At 41.8% G+C, this 17,489-nt stretch overlaps 1 protein-coding gene across 1 annotated transcript in view; it reads right to left on the bottom strand.

Moving 5' to 3' along the window:
* LOC115458170 (vomeronasal type-2 receptor 26-like) overlaps nucleotides 1-15,683 on the bottom strand; it is a 35,054-nt gene extending 19,371 nt beyond the window's left edge. The window contains exons 1-2 of the mRNA XM_030188028.1: nucleotides 14,982-15,683; nucleotides 4,073-4,894 (exon numbers count right to left, since the gene is read on the bottom strand). Coding sequence (XP_030043888.1) covers nucleotides 4,073-4,894; nucleotides 14,982-15,683 — 1,524 coding nt within the window. The remainder of the gene's footprint in view (nucleotides 1-4,072; nucleotides 4,895-14,981) is intronic.
* Between the last annotated feature and the right edge of the window lie 1,806 nt (nucleotides 15,684-17,489).

Raw genomic sequence — 17,489 nt, 5'->3', positions numbered from 1 at the left:
TGATAATCAAGTCATTAACAGATAGACTGAATCAGTGTGACATGCCTCTAAAATTTAAACAGCGCTGTAAAAAAAGAAGGGAGAAAACACAGAGGATATATTATGCCTTGCCTTAACTTTTATATATAAACTTATATAAACTTATTACATACAGACATAAATATAACCAATAATTTTATGGGTATATATAAAACACTGGCTGTTGAAACTAAAATGTGCGGCAACATAGTATCAACCCCCAAAGATAATAATCACTGAGCAAGGCAGTGAAAAGATGGGTTAAAAAAAAGGCAACAATCTCTACAGTCCCAAGGTAGCTCTGTTTTATCAAAGTAGTTAGGAATTGCAGAATTACTCTTATGAACAGGACATGACCTTTAAAGCAAGAGGTCAAAGAAGACATGGAGGGGCATAATCGAACGGCCCGTCCCAGCGAAGGGGCAGGGAAACCCGTATTATCGAAACAAGATGGGTGTCCATCATTTGTTTCAATAATACGGTTGGGGACGCCCAAATCTCCACATTTAGGTGGACCTTAGAGATGGTCGTCCTTAGAGATGGTCGTCCCCGGTTTTCGGAGATAATGGAAACCGAGGACGCCCACATCAGATATGACCAAATCCAAGCCCTTTGGTCATGGGAGGAGCCAGCATTCGTAGTGCACTGGTCCCCCTCACATGCCAAGACATCAACTGTGCACCCTAGGGGGCACTGCAGTGAAGTTCAGAAATTGCTCCCAGGTGCATAGCTCCCTTACCTTGGGTGCCAAGCCCCCCAAAACCCACTACCCACAACTGTACACCATCTCTAAGGTTGACCTAAATGTTGTGATTTGGGCGTCCCCAACCATATTATCGAAACAAAAGATGGACGCCCATCTTGTTTCGATAATACAGGTTTCCCCGCCCCTTCACGGAGCCGTCATGCGAGGACAGCCCCAAGAAAACTTGGGCACCCTGTTCGAATATGCCCTTCCACGTCTACCCAGCCGGTCCTCTTTCTTTTTTGCAGCACCCACGTGGTTTCTCCTCGCTCTTTCTCTCCCCCGTTCAGGCCACACGACTCTCACTTCAGGGCTGGCATCGAGTCCTGCTGAGTGCTCCACTGCTCCATTAATCACTACGCTACCAGTAGTGATACTGTAGCGATTGATTCGATTAGCAATCTCATCTGCTTCAGTGCCTGCGCCTCAGCCTTCCCTATCAGGGCTCCTGTCATTTGATGCATCACGCAACTTCTTGTTCCGCAAAAGCAGGGAATGTGCGGGCGGAACCCATAACATCACTATCAGTAGGAAAGGCTCGCTAAGAGTGGCTGTAATACTTTCCCACACCTACTAAATTCAGAAGGAAATTGTGGCACACCGCATATACATTGGATTTTAGGAGGAGAGGTGCTGACTCTGAGGCAGGTTTAGTTTTATATTATAAGTCAAAATAAAAAATAAATATTTTGTTTCATGCAGATCTCTTTTGTTTAAACATAACTAAATAGGCTATAAGCCCCTAATGCAGTCCATTGGTTTTTTATATTTTGTTTGTGATGACTTATACTGTGCCAAAATTGAAATTTGAAAACACTTATCTCTATCTGGTTGTTAATAAAAGGAGTTCATTGTGGCTGTACTTGAGAATTGTGATATGATCCCTTGTTTCATATTGTTGACGGTCTGTAATGTTGTCCATATGGGTGGTATATTGGTGTATTAGGATCTGCCCAGTGTAATATTTATAGTACAGTAAGGTTCTCTGTATGTTTTTGCACAAGTTTGTACATAGTGTTTTGCAGTTGAGGGATTGTTGGCCTTATTGAGGTGACAAACATCAACACTTTAATTTTAGTTTGTCATAACACCAGACATGGTTTGGTTTTAGAATATTTTGGAGGATCTGGTGTTGAATTGAGTTTAAAATATGATATGTCATTTATGATATATATAAATTCATTTTTAGATGCACATAGAAGCATTACTTGTCAATAACCTGCAGCCCTTCCTTGGGACTCAGTCTCTTCTTCATCATGACAAATTTATATACTGAATACACTGCAAGAAAACTTTCACTTGCAATCCTTCAATCTCACTAATTAGAGTGGTACTTGTAACTTTTCACATTTGGGATGGGACGCCCTTCTCTCCCCTAGAGTAGATTTATGGCGATGCACAAGTAAATAAGGTAATTATGGATGTAAGCCCCACCCTTGGCCCCATCCCTAACCCCGCCCTCTTTAGTCTACCCAAACAGTTGGGCCACTGACCGCCTATGGGTTAAGTACTGCTGAATATCATGTGCTGGGATGCTCAGAAGGGTATAACTGGGCAGGAACCTCTTCTTCTGAGTATCAGTTGATATGGTTTTCTTGTTATTTAAGATTTAAAATGGCATGAGAAGACAAGGGAAATGTTGATAATTTCCTTGTCATTTTACAACTAATGCACATTCACAGACTAACCTCAAGTTGCATGCTGCTTTAGCATTCTGGGGGATGCACAACTCCAGAGTACCTACCTCTAGTGAGAAAATTTTACGGCTCCTCTGGAGGTGTTGGAAAGGAGGAAAGCACAAGCAAGCAGCTGCTTGTGCTTCAAATATCCCGCCACCCCCGCATGACCCCATTCAAGCAATTCCCTGGTGATCTGGTGAACTCCAAACCCCCCTGCACCCCTGACAAAATTCCCTGGTGGTCCAATGGACCCTGAACCTTGTACCTCCTGACCTTCTCCCACACCACACCCCCGACAAATTCCCTGATGGTCCAGTGGACCCTGGACCCCCCCCCCCCCTGTGCCTCCTGACCCCATGCACACCTGATAAAAATCTGGTGGTTCAGTAGACCCTGAACCCTCTCTGGATCTCCTGACTCCTCCCCCCCACCCCCCCTTACACACACACCCTGACACCTCTAAAAAACTCCATTGGTTGTTCAATGGACCACACCTAGGGCACCCTGGCAAATGACCCTAGTGGTCCAATGACCCCCCTCCCCTCTTGGGTACCATAAAAAAGTTGGGGCAAGAGGGCAGGAGCAACACCTTCTCCCTCATGCCTTGGGCCCCACCACTTTCAAACTGGAATCACCCAGCCCCTGCCAAGTTTTTCTCCTTATATGGTGTTTAGCTCCACCTGGTGCATCCCAGAATGCACCAGGCAGTAGGTGGTACCACCATTTTGAAAGCAGCAGGGCCCAAGGCAGGAGGGAGGATGTGTTGCTACTGCCCTCCTGCACAACATTTTAAAGGTACCAGTGAATAGAGGGGATCACTAGACAACCAGAGTAATTTGCCATGGTGCAGGAGAGTACAGTCTGCTGGACCACCAATAGGTTATTTGGAGGAGGGGGGTGATGAGATCCAGGGTCTACCCAGCCACCAGGAAATTTTGTCAAAGGATACAGGGAGGTTGGGAGGCATGAGGCAGGTACAGGGTCCACTGGACCACAAGAAAGTTTTGGCAAGGGGTGCAGGTAGGGATCGTGAAGCCCAGAGGGTGGAGTCCACTGGACCACCAGAGAATTTAGTCAGAGAAGTAGAGGGTTGGGGGGTCAGGAGGCAGTCCACTGTACCACCAGGGGTATTCGTGCAAGCTGTCTAATGCATTTGATAGCTTCAAGTCGTGAACAGTGACCAATGTATGAATGGGAATCTATGCATCTCATTTGCATAGAATCCCCTTTGTGCATTGGTCACTGTTTACAACTAGGTAAATTTTACTAAGGCAGCTGTATTGTATGGCTACCATTGTGCATTGGGCTGTTAGACATTTAGGCCAAGACCTCATAGCCCCAGACCCCTACCCCAATGCGGAGAAAGTCAACAGAAACATAGTTCCAGGCTACGTAGGGTTTCCCCTCTATCCAATAGGAATTTTTGCAGTTTTCCTACTATTGATTTTAGTCCATTCTACAACAGTTAGAAAGATTCTTGTATGCAATTTTCCTCAGAGATTTCGATTAATATAGTGTTTGTTGTTTTATATTATGTACATCAATAATCCACAATATTTAGTAACAATAAATTTTACTGTAAAGAAAAAGAACATTATACTTGCTAGAAAAATGAACTTGGAGGGTTTACCTGCCATGGCTGAAATTCCATGTTAAGACTCTCCCCAAATTGGGACTTGGTTGTGTACATGTTGTGTAAAGCATGAGCCAGGGCATAGACCATGTTATAAAGATTATAAGAAAACTGGAAATGATCCATATAAAACTTTGATGGAGGTAGGTTAGACAGTGTCTCCTGTCCTGTGCAATTGTTCTTATTCCTAAATGCATGTTTATAGGGCAACTCACAATCAAAGGCAGCTCTCCAGGTAGACTGTAAGAGAGATGGCTCCGAGAATGTGTAAGGGGTGAGATTTTGGAGGAAATGTTTGAAACCTGGAATGTCTCTTGCAGGGATGGTAAACATTAGGGAACGATTGGCTGTAATACAGAAAGAGCTATTGAGGGTATGTATCTTCAGAACGGATGACGACTCCACAGAGAAGATCAACAGTTTGCTGTCAGTAATTTTGAAGGCAGAAGAACACAGAAGAATTTTAATTGCACTACTGGTACTATGAATAATAATCACGTTGGCTTTTGAATTTTTAATCCTGTCAGAAATCTTATCCAATACTTTTTTAAACATTTTTGGTACAATTGGAATAAAGTTTGGCATTGTTTCCACAAACTCTACACAGCTTCCACTCCAGATAATTGCCCTCTTCAGTCTCTCACTGTGCATTTTATCATTCTTGTCATTGGAGGTGAGAATCCCCACCCAGTTCCATCCAAAGAGTTTCAGAAGCTGAATCATACCATGGTATTGAGAATAATCATTTGGAAAAGTGTGATAGAAGAATGGGAACTCAATGTGGCCATTCAGTGATGCTTCTGTAAATCCATAACTGATCTAGAATGACAAAGGTCAGAGGTCTTAACTCCTGCTTTGGAGATTTTCTACAAATCACACAATTTTTACAGTGAATCAACCAGATAATGTAATGAAATGTCATACAGAAAAAATTAACACCTGCATTTTATGACTTGGTACCCAAATTAATCCCTGCATAGGTAATAGAGTGCTCGCCCTTACAAGCATATGATACACACCTATGCATGCAATGTAGTTGAGCATTAAACAGCCTTATATAATTTACATGCACAACTTGCAAAGTACTAAAATGTAACAAACGTTCGAAGGATCAAGGCATGAGCAGGTCAAACATTTACAGAATAATGTAAGTTTCGTGCTAAAGTGCCACATTTAGGCATGAACATTTACACCTACCACTGACATGGGGTAAGTGGGTGCATCTAAATATAGATGCATAGATGACAGTAAATGATAACCGAAAACCATGTCTCTTTCACACATGCAAACACAGATAGCCCTCACCCAGTATATAATAGTGGCCTAGTGGTTAGGGTGGTGGACTTTGGTCCTGGGGAACTGAGTAACTGAGTTTGATTCCCACTTCAGGCACAGGCAGCTCCTTGTGACTCTGGGCAAGTCACTTAACCCTCCATTGCCCCATGCAAGCCGCGTTGAGCCTGCCATGAGTGGGAAAGAGCGGGATACAAATGTAACAAAAATAAAATAGATACTATTGGAGATTCTACATGGAATGTTGCTACTATTGGAGATTCTACATGGAATGTTGCTATTCCACTGGAGATTCTACATGGAATGTTGCTATTCCACTAAACATTCCATGTAGAAGGCTACGCAGGCTTCTGTTTCTGTGAGTCTGACGTCCTGCACGTACGTGCAGGACGTCAGACTCACAGAAGCAGAAACCTGCGCGGCAACATTGGTGATCTGCAAGGGTCAACTTCTACATGGAATGTTGCTAGTGGAATAGCAACATTCCATGTAGAATCTCAAATAATAGCAACAGTGGAGGAGTGGCCTACTGGTTAGGGTGGTGGACTTTGGTCCTGAGGAACTGAGTTCGATCCCCACTTCAGGCACAGGCAGCTCCTTGTGACTCTGGGCAAGTCACTTAACCCTCCATTGCCCCATTTAAGCTGCATTGAGCCTGCTATGAGTGGGAAAGCGTGGGGTACAAATGTAACAAAAAAAAATAATAATAAGTAATCACAAACTAAAAATAGAAATGCGTGGACAAAAATTAAACTGAACTCCCAAGAAGCCAAACTCTGCATACATTTAACACCAGTGAAAGAGAAACAGTGATGCATCTCCATCTGTTCTTTGCAAAATATAAAGATTGCAGATAATATAATGCCATCAATACATCACTACTACTACTACTATAAATCACTTCTATAGCGTTACCAGTCATACGCAGCGCTTTACAATTGAACATGAAGAAAGACAGTCCCTGCTCAAAAGAGCTTACAATCTAAATCAGGACAAACAGACAGGATCAATAAGGATAAGGGAAGGACAAACAGAAGGACACAAGGATAAGATAAAAGTGATGTCAGGAGTCGAAAGCAGCATCAAACAGGTAGGCCTTTAGCCCGGATTAACAAATACAATTAAATGGAAAATATAAGGATACCATTTTATTGAACTTATTAGATTTTTTTTATTTAGCTTTCAGGAGCCAAAATAACTTTTCTTAGGTCAGGACTGTATACTTCTGTTATGGTGTCCTGAAATGACCTGAGGAAGGAAGTTTTTTTTTTTATCTCCAAACGTTAGTTAAAAATGTATTAAAATTACTCCAATGAATAGATGTCACCTTATTTCAATTTTCTATTTCTATTTACTAATGTCTACTAAAACAACTACCATGCTACTTTATTCTAAAGTAAAAATAAAATTGTTTTTTTTCTACCTTGGTTGTCTGGTCATTCGGGATCCTTTTACCAAGCTACGGTAAAAAGGACCCTGTGCTAATGGTGGGGGGGCGATTTTTGCCGCACATTGTGGCCCTTTTTACCACAGCGGGTTAAAATAAAAAAAAAAAGAAAATGTTATGGCCACATGGTAGATTTCATCCACCATGTGGCCGTGCAGGAGGGAGCATTTAATGCCACCCATTGAGATGGTGGTAACCAGGTAGCACGTGTCGCTGCCTATTTACTGCCAGATTATAGAAAATAGCTAGCCATTTCCCCTAGTGCAGCAAATGGTGCACACTGGGGCTGGAACTACCACTGGTGGCCATGTTGGGCCGGCGGAAGTCCCAGATTAGTGTGTGGTTAATCCCGCATTGGGTTTACCATCACTCTGTAATGAGCCCCTTACTTTTTCTAATTCTGTTGCTCCCAGTCTCTAGTTTCTGCTTTCCTTGTCTTTTCTTCCATCTTGATTTCCAGTCCATTTTATTACTTTTCTCTCCTTTTCCTTCCAGCTTTCTTCCATTTATTCTTCTGTCTCTCTGTCCAGGCTTAATTCTTTATTACTATCTAGTTTCAATTTCTCTTTTTTTTTTTTTACTGTCTACCTACAGCTTTGTATCTCCCTAACCCCAGCTCTCCTATTCCACTTCTTTTTAGTCCCTAGTCTCTTAATAACTCTAACCTTTTCCTTCCTCCCTCCCATCCAGCATCTTATTTCCCCTCCTCCATTCAGCATCTGCCCTTTTTCTTGCCCTCTTTTCCATCCAGTATCTGCCCTTTCTCTGTGCCTCTTCCATTTTCTGTTCTCTTTTCCCCTAGCAGCTTCATTCTTTCTCTTCCCCTTGCATCTAGCATTTGCCCTCTCTCCCTCTTCCATCCAGCATCTGTCCTCCTCTTTCTCTCTCTCTCTCCTTCTATCTAGCTTTTGTGCTCTTGCTATCCCTCCTTCTTTCTAGCTTCTGCCCTCTTCCTTACCCTCCTTCTATGCAGCAGCTTCCTTCTTTCTCTTTCCCCTTCCTTTCAGTGTCTGCTCTTTCTCTCTCTCTCTTCTGTCTTCCATCCAGCATCTGTCCCCTACTCCCCCTTTCATCCAGTGTCTGCTCTCTTTCTCTTCCCCTTCCATTCTGTGTCTTCTCTCTCTCCCTCCAGCATCAATTATTTCTTCCCCATCCATGATTTGCTCCATATATGTTATGTTCCATGTATGTTACCATGTATGTATGCACCTTAAAGCAACACAGTTTGTAATTCTATTATCCGGAAATGGCAACCGCCATTACGGCAAATGTAAGCCACATTGAGCCTGCAAATAGGTGGGAAAATGTGGGATACAAATGCTACAAATAAATAAATAAATTCAGGGTCTGCCCTTTAACTTTTCTATCTTCAGTACAGTGTCTTATTTCTCTCTACATCTAGCATTTGCCCCCTTTCTCCCCTTCCATCATCTGCCCTTCTAGCATCTGTCCTCTTTCTTCCACCTTCCATTCAGCATTTGCTCTCTTTCTCTCCCCCTTCTATCCAGGTGTGCATTCTTTCTCTCCACCTTCCATCCACTGTCTTCTTTCTCTCCCTCCAGCATTTGTTCTTATTCCCCCTTCCATTCAGTGTCTTCCCTCTCATTTTCCATCCAGTGCCTTCCTTCTCCCTTCATTCAGCACCTGCCTGCTCTCTACCCACCTACCATCTAGTGTCTATTCTTTCTCTTCCCTTCCATCCATCACCTTCTCTCTCCCCCTCCATCATCTGTTTTCTTTCTTCTCCCTTCCATTCAGCATCTGCCCCCTCTCTCTTCCATCTTCCATCAATATCTTCCCCTCCTTCTTATATCCAGCACCTGCCCACTCTCTCCCACAACCTTCCATGCATTGTCTGTCTCCTCTCTGTCTCTGCCTTCCCACTGCCACCCCTGCCACTGCTTCTTTAAACCAGCAGTGGCAACAAAATACATCTACTTTGGTTGCCTTCAGAGTAGTATTTGGATTTTGAGATAAAGATTTCTTGATTGGCTTGTTCACTAACTAATTTGTTGTAAGAGTATTGTAATTGACATATAGTATTGAGAACTAATTTGTCATTAATATGGAAATAAAGTTGCTCTTGTTCCTACAGCTACTACAGAAAAGGTGGAGGAGTGGCCTAGTGGTTAGGATGGTGGACTTTGGTCCTGAGGAACTGAGTTCAATTCCCACTTCAGGCACAAGCAGTTCCTTGTGACCCTGGGTTAGTCACTTAACCCTCCATTGCCCCAGGTACAAATAAGTATACAATATGTAAGCCACATTGAGCCTGCCATGAGTGGGAAAGTGCAGGGTACAAATGTAACAAAAATAAAGTTCTATTGTGTAGTGCCACACTATGCACAGGCACAGCTGCCAACTTCATCCCCTCTGAAATCACTTCCTGTTCTGGGGCATAGTCAGCAGCCATGCTTGTACACAGTGTGGCCCAGTGCAATGGATGTTTTTTTTTTCCTCTGCTGGTTTAATGAGGCACAGCATCGGGGTGATGACAGTAGAGAGATGGGGAATGTCCAGGTGAAAATTTGTGGGATGTCAAAGCACCCATGGCTTCCTCCATTCTGATGCCTATGTTCACCAGCACTGCCCAATTTTAGTGCTGTTGAATATTAGGAGTTAAGCAGTCACAGGTGATTTGGCGAGTGGGGGGAGGGCAGGAGCTTCTCTTGCCTGCTACAATTGCTTTGAATATCGGGGGTATATGTTTATTTTTTAGGGCTGCCCTAATCCCACCCAGGATGCAACCAGATAATGCTCTCTTTCCAGATGCAAGGTTTTTTTTTTAGTTTTAGTTGAGTATATCCTGTTGTTTCAAAATTGGGATTTAGATGATTATATAAATCAGTTTATAGTGATTAGTGTTTCTAAAATAAGCCCCTTAATTAGCGAGACAACTTGTTTCTTATTTTTCTCTTTGCTAGTAGTTTGAAACTGAAAAGAAGATGAATCAAAGAAATTACAATATCGGTAAAAAGTGGAGATGTAACCTTTGAAGGCAGATCCTTTATTAATCTCCTTCAGTAAAGGTGTACAGATTCGGTGCTATTAAAAACAATGTTGTTTTTTTTCCCAACATACTGCTAGCTGGCTGATACTGAATTGAGCTTGCTAAAGTTGAAGCAAAACATGGAATTGGTTAAAATAAAGCCAGCAGTGAATATTACTAGTAGATGCAAGGTCACACTGTACCAGAAAAGAGCGTTCATCCCCTCCCCTGGCAGAATTTGTGCCGGCTCGGACAAGGACACTTAAAGAATATACAGTTTGAGAGAGAAGACGTGTTGAGTCAGAACAGTGATAAGACCCAGGTCCTAGGCAAATTCCTGTACGAGATGGCGACTAGAAGTCTTCAGTAAAAGAACTTTGGACTTATTTTAAGATGCTGCGCTTTGTAAACATTCAGATATCGTGTTCTGTGTTCCAGAACATTCAGATACTGTGTTTCATTCTAATTACCCTACCCAGCCTCAATTATATGCTGGTTTTACCATTGTAAGTGCTAGCATTCAAGGTATACAGTGTAGATGTAGTTACCATAATCACACCATACTGTTCTCTTCCTGTCTCACAAAACTTGAAAATTCTTGGAGTCACCATTGATCGAAACCTCACTCTTGATGCCCACGTGAAAAACACAACGAAAAAGATGTTCTACTCCATGTGGAAACTCAAAAGAATAAAACCGTTCTTCCCGAGACACATCTTCCGCACCCTGGTACAATCAATGGTAATAAGTCATCTAGACTATTGCAACGCACTGTTCGCTGGTTGTAAAGAGCAAACTATAAAAAAACTCCAAACTGCCCAGAATACTGCCGCCAGACTCATATTTGGAAAAAACAAATAAGAAAGTGCAAAATCCTTAAGAGAGAAACTTCACTGACTCCCAATTAAGGAACGAATTGCGTTCAAGATCTGCACGATTGTACACAAAATCATTCACGCAGACGCCCCAATATACATGTTAAACCTCATGGACCTACCTCCCAGAAACGCCACAAGATCATCCTGCAAATTTCTCAACCTGCACTTCCCCAGCTGTAAAGGACTAAAATACAAGCTGATGCATGCCACTACCTTCTCTTGCATGAGCATGCAGTTATGGAATGCACTACCTACAGACCTGAAAACAATCAACGAAATAACCATCCTTTGCAAAGCCCTGAATACATCCTTCTTCAACAAAGCCTACAACGAGAACCGATAACCTCACTATTCCACCTCACCAACCTACTCAGTTATGAAAACCCACCTTCTATTACTACCCTAATCACTCCCTTCCTCTTCTCTCTTCCCTACTTAATCTCGGCACAATACTAACTGTATCTGATACCCTAGTATGATAATGTTAATAAAACTGTGTAAGCCACATTGAGCCTGCAAATAGGTGGGAAACTGTGGGATACAAATGCAATAAATAATTAAATACCCTATCTAGCAGTCAGGTATGTTCTTAGCTGGTGAACCTAAAGTGACACCAAGTTGAACATCAAAGCCAATGGAGACTCTGTACTGATAGAAACGTAAGAACTGCTGTCATGAATTATGTTGCCGAAGCCCTTAGTCAATAGCCTCATGCTTGTCGCTAAGCATTGTCGACCTCTTGTCCTAAATACAATGTACTGAATACTGGTTTAACCACTGATTTCTTGATGTACATTCTAGTTAACCGCAGCAGGTTTCCCAGTGCAAAGCAAGTTAAGCTAGTTAAATGTGCACCACAGCGTATCAATGGAGGTGTAACACCAAGGATCTGAACTGGGGCCCAGAGTTACATGTGAGAGCGTGCATGTCAAAACTGAATTGTGAAGATGTAGTATGATCTGACTGCTATTCAGTGGCTAGTTGCTGGTGTGCGTGTGTAGAATGCCATCTGTCCCTCCCTCCTGCAGGCACCATACGGAAAAGGCTGTATATGTTGGTATGTAAAATATGTGTAGATGTACCGTGCCCCATGAGTCAGAATGCTATTAATATAGCATAGTAACATAGTGCCAGGAGATAATGTTCTGAACGGTCCATCCCGTCCACTCAGCAGTCACATTCATTATCTATTCAAGTTTAAGTCAACAATAAGCATGAGATAATATACTTACTGGGGGCGTGTCAAGATGGCGGCCTGAGCGGTTGTGGATCGAGTATGGGGGATTTGCTGGTAGCCTTGCTTTCCCTTTTTTCTTACCTTAGCTGGAAATGCCCCATACCAAAAGGAAGGGGATAGTTAAGGGCCTGATGCCAGCGGCCCGAACTTCCTCCCTGTCCCAACAAACACTGGACCGATTCACGACGCCTATCCCCGTTACAATGGCGAGCGATGCCGATTTGGGAGCCGTTAGAGGAGCCATGACTCCCTCGGAATGGGAAATATCACTCTTGCCGCCAGATAATCGACCTCTGCCACCAGCGATTCCGGGGCGGAGAGAGGAGGATGAGTCTACTACGGAAGGCGTGTTAGACCAAACCTCAGACGGCACTAACTCCCCCCCCCCCCCCCCCCCCCCCCGAACGCTGAGGAATCTTCTTTGGAGGGGAATCCTCCGGCGGAGATAAACCTGCAGATGATATGGAAGATATTGCAGGGTTTAAACCAGACGGTTACAAAATCTGCCCGGGAGACTTCTCAATTAGTAAGTAAAATTGATTTTTTGACTAATTCCCTTGAAAAAACCAAAGAGGAATCGATTATACAAACTGAAAAACTTCAGCAAGAAGTAAAATCCTTAAAATCTGTGACTGAATCCTTGGTAACAGACAAAATGGTAACACATAGGAAAATTGAACAATTTGAAAATTTTAATAGAAGGTTGAACCTTAGAATAATAAATTGTCCTTGGATTAAAGAATTGAGCCCTACTGAAATGTTCAAGAAGTATTTACAAGAAATTCTACTATACCCGGATTCAGCTATTCCTCCTTTCAATAGAATATACTATTTACCTATTCCTTCGCAAGCTGAACCAGGAGATGGTGGTAAGAAAACCAATTTGAGGAATATACCCCAGGATTCTCAAGCACAGTTGGACATTTCATTAATATTAGAGACATCTCTTTCTGAAATTGAACAACGTAGGACTCTTCTGATATCATTTGTTTTTGAGCAGGATTTGAATGCTGTGCTGAAGTTATACTTAAAAAATGCCTTAAACATTTTTTGTGGTCAAAGAGTGTGGATTTACCCGGATGTTTGTAAGACAACCCAAGATAGGAGAAAGATATTTCTTTCATATAGAAAAGAGACCCGAGCCTTGGGGGCAACGTATTTACTTGCCTACCCATGTAAATGTCTGGTTAAATATTTGAGTGTAAAATATACTTTTTTTGAACCGGAACATCTTAATGTGTTTCTAGAGATGAAAAAATTAGCCATTAAACATGCAGAGTAATTGATGTTATCTGATTATCAATAGATGCAAGAGTGGAAAGGCCAGGCCATATGCGTTTATTTTCTTTTTCTTCATTGAGATCTCCTATTATCTAAATCACTTCCCCCCTATTGTTAGAGTTGTGGTCTAATCAATTGTATAACCTGTTCTTACCTGGCTTTAATGAATGTTTATGTAAATTTACAATATTATAATTATTGTGTTTATTGATCAATTTATGCAATGTATTACAAATTGCATGTTTTACGTGTAAAAATTTAATTAAGTAAATAAAAAAAGGAGATAATATACTTACTGCTTATGAGTAGGAAAGCTAGGAATAACCATATGGTGTGCTACATGTCCCCCAAACGGTAAGCTGAATGTGTGAAGGTGCGGCAGTACCTGCTGACAAATTCTACATACCTATACTAAGGCAGATGTAGTGTGCCCTGGCAGGCCAGGAAAAGTTCACATCCATGCCATTATTCGCTGGCACCAAGCTGGTGTCGTCTCTCTGCCTGCTGCTTCTGAGTATTCTGTGAGTGGAGGCATACCTTCAAAACCATACTGAAGAGGATGTAAATTAGTGAGGGTAATACTCTCAATCATGTTAACAGGTAGCCTCTACCCTCAACACCAATACAGATATTCTAAAAGTTCTTAAGTAGAGGAACTAAGTGGATTCAAGTGGTCATAAGTTCAGTGCCAGGAGGGTAAATTTAGTGAAGAAGGGAATGGATACTGTGTTTTAATCCTATCCGGTATCCTGTTTATTCCTATATACGCATGTCCTTGGGATTTATTACCTCATCACCAAGCAATACATCCCGGGAAGTGTAGCACAGGTACTTGATAACTTTAAACTTACCAAAGGGTTACCAATAACACCATGATGCATCTGAATGGACATAATGCACATAAAATTGCATTGAACAAACTTGGAGCTAATAGTTACCCCTTAATAATGAAACAACAGGGAGCAGTATGATATATCCATTGACCAGCACAAACATTCCATAGGCATAGATATTGTATGATGTCAGCTTGACCTTAATGTGCCCTCTAATGAGCAGTCCTTTGTAACCTTACAATCATATGGTTCCTTGGCAGTGTTTTGCTTGGGTGGTGTAGCTTGGCCACCTGTAGGCTCCCTGTGTTCATTTGGAGTGCATATCTCACTGCCGCCCTGGTTTTGTCCTTTAGTATGTCTTTCAATTTATAGTAATGGAATAAGGCCTCTATAAAGTTGTGGGATGTTCTAAAGCCTATGTATAGACAGAGAGAGTACTATATATATGGGAAATGTTTATCCAATGTATCTTTCATAGCATAAGAAACTAAGAGTAGCCATACTGGGTCAGACCAATGGTCCATCTAGCCCAGTATCCTGTTTTCCAAACAGTGTCCAAGACAGGTCACAAGTACCTGGCAGAAACCCAAATCATGGCATCATACCATACAAGGAGGAGGTGATCCACCGAGGTGGATGAACACTAACTCCCACGAGAGAACAACAGTTAGAGAAAAGTGGGAAGTGGATCAGTGACTCCAGGGAGACGGGATACTGATGTATAGAGTACCACTTTAATCACAGACTCCTTTTTCAATTTTTCTGATTGTGTGTTGAAGTCATCAAAATCTGAACAGGTCCTACATAACCTGAGGTAAATTGCGCTTCAGTGATGGATTATGGTGACTAGTATAGTGTAAGAAAACATTCCTGTCGGTTTCCTATATATTGTGGTTTGAAAAAAGTATGTTTTTGTTTTTTGAAAATGTCCAAATCCAAAAAGTGTACATGATTTTCACTAAATTCCATTTTGAATTTAAGGTCTGGGTCCCTGGAGTTCAACCGTGTATGGAAGAGCCATAATGACTCAATATCGCCGTTCCACAGAATGAAAATATCATCAATATATCTTCTGTAAATCTTGATATTCTCCGAATAGACACATGTTGTCAGATGCAGTTGTTCAAAGTTGCCCACATATAGGTTAGCCAGATCGGGGGCCATGGTAGATCCCATGGCTGTCCCCTTAATTTGCTGATAAAAAGTATCTTGGAATAAGAAATAATTCTTGGTAAGAGCCAGAGTTGCAAAAGTTAAAATAAGGTGGTTAGGGATTCTTTTGTGTGTAGTCCTCTTCAGAAGGGTTGTTTCAATAATTTTGAGTGCTTCCATCTGGGGAATGTTGGTATACAGTGATTCTATGTCTAATGTAACCATAATTGTATCTGCCAGAGGTCCTTCATAATCTTGTAATATATTTATCATGTCTGTGGTATCCCGTACATAAGAGGGGATTTGAGGGACAAAAGGACGAATGAAAAAATCTACAAAAATAGACAGAGGCTCCAGCACAGATCCACTTCCAGATACGATGGGTCTGCCTGGAGGATTCTCTAACGATTTGTCAATCTTTGGAAGCATATAAATGGTGGGAATAACTGGATGCTTAACCTGTAGGAATTCTTTTTCTTTCTTGGTGAGGAAGCCCATACGTGATGATATGTCTATAAGTTCTTTAATGTCCTCCTGCAGCTCTGGAGTCGGATCTTTTTCCAGGGGGATATGAAATTCGAGGTCTGGGCAAATTCAAGATGGCGACCTAGCAGGATGTGCGACTAAGACGCTCCCGAAAATTTGCCTCTACAACGGACTTTTTCCTGTTCAACCATGCCGAAAAGGAAAGGGAAGCCGAGGGGCCCACCCCTCCCGAAGCAGATCCCTTCCTTGCCTGGGCAGCAGTCTCTGTCTGCATTTCTGGTTTCTACACCGGTATCAGGCGTTTCCACTAGCGGGGAAAGGAAGATCCCTGCTCAGGAGAGCGATCTATCGCTCAGCCCGTTGGGACCATTGACCCTGACGCCACCGCGTGCACTCGGAAGCGTTGTACCGACCGCCGAAGACAGTACGGGGTCGAAGGAGTGGCACGCTCTGGAGGCAATAGCGATGCCAAATTCGACTCTAGGACCGGCGCAGGGAGCCCAGCGATTGCCCGGGATAACGGTGGGGGAGACCATGGAGGAACCGCCGACAACAGCAACACAGGAGGAAATTACCTCTTTTGTCTTGGCGATGCAGCCCCTGGCAAAACCCCACGAGGACTCGCTGGAGACGATTTGGACGGCTTTAGAATCTCTCCACAAGGTTTGTACCTCATTCATTACTGTCTCCTTGAATAATTCAACGCAGATAAACTTCTTAAAAAGTCAGTCTGAAGGGTTGTTGAAAAAACAAACTGACTTGGAAGGACAATTAGAAAAAATTTCTCAACAACAATCATTGATTTCAGGGGACCGAATACTAACTCATAGGAAATTAGAGAATCTTGAAAATCAATCAAGAAACCTGAACTTAAGATTGTTAAATTTTCCAAAATCTAAGTTTGTCACTCCCAAGGATACGTTTGAAAAATTTTTGAAAGAGGTATTCAAATACCCCGAACAATCATTACCTCCACTTCAAAAAATCTATTATCTGGAAATGAAGATTTCCCCACAAAAAGATATTCCTAAACCTGATTTACCTGAGAAATTGGACTTAACAAATTTTCTAGAGCAATCAATGGACAATACACAGACTAGAGCAACCTTAATTGTAACATTTGTTTTCCTACAGGATAAAGAATCTTTAATGAGACTTTATTTTAAAAATATTCATCCGGATTTTAAAGGAAGCAAGGTCTCTATATTTCCAGATATTGCATGATGGACACAACAGAGGCGAAAAAAATTTCTGGACATAAAACAGGAATCTCTTACAATTGGGGCGATATTCCAGTTACTATTTCCATGTAAATGCATGTTGATATTTAAGGAGAAAAAACAATTGCGGTCTTTCCTTGATATGAAGAGGAACCAGGCCTTAACCCAAATATCAAGTCCCAAAAATATTTAAAGAACCGCTGCTAGTATACTTCAATTTACTTATTTGTTATGCTAACTTCCTTTGGTTTTATACCGTCTCGAATCCACCATTTTATATTAGTGGACTATAATTCCATTTTATAAGAAAATTTCTTCGTAATTATATTCTTTATATGTTATTTGAAGTTTGAAATGGATGTATCTATTCAAAGAGATGTATCTTTGTTTAATTTGAAATTAATAAAGAAATTTAAACTAAAAAAAAAAAATAAATTCGAGGTCTGAAAGTTGTCTTATGACCTCTTCTACATAGTCTTCACGATTCATAACCACAATTCCTCCTCCCTTATCTGCTGGTTTGATCACTATTTCTTGATTGCGGCTGAGATTGGCAATAGCTTCTTGTTCTTTTCTAGTTGTATTGTAGTAACGTAAT

Source organism: Microcaecilia unicolor, chromosome 14 (genome assembly GCF_901765095.1).
Source record: "Microcaecilia unicolor chromosome 14, aMicUni1.1, whole genome shotgun sequence".
Lineage (NCBI taxonomy): Eukaryota > Metazoa > Chordata > Amphibia > Gymnophiona > Siphonopidae > Microcaecilia > Microcaecilia unicolor.
This window is presented reverse-complemented; position numbering and strand designations above follow the sequence as displayed.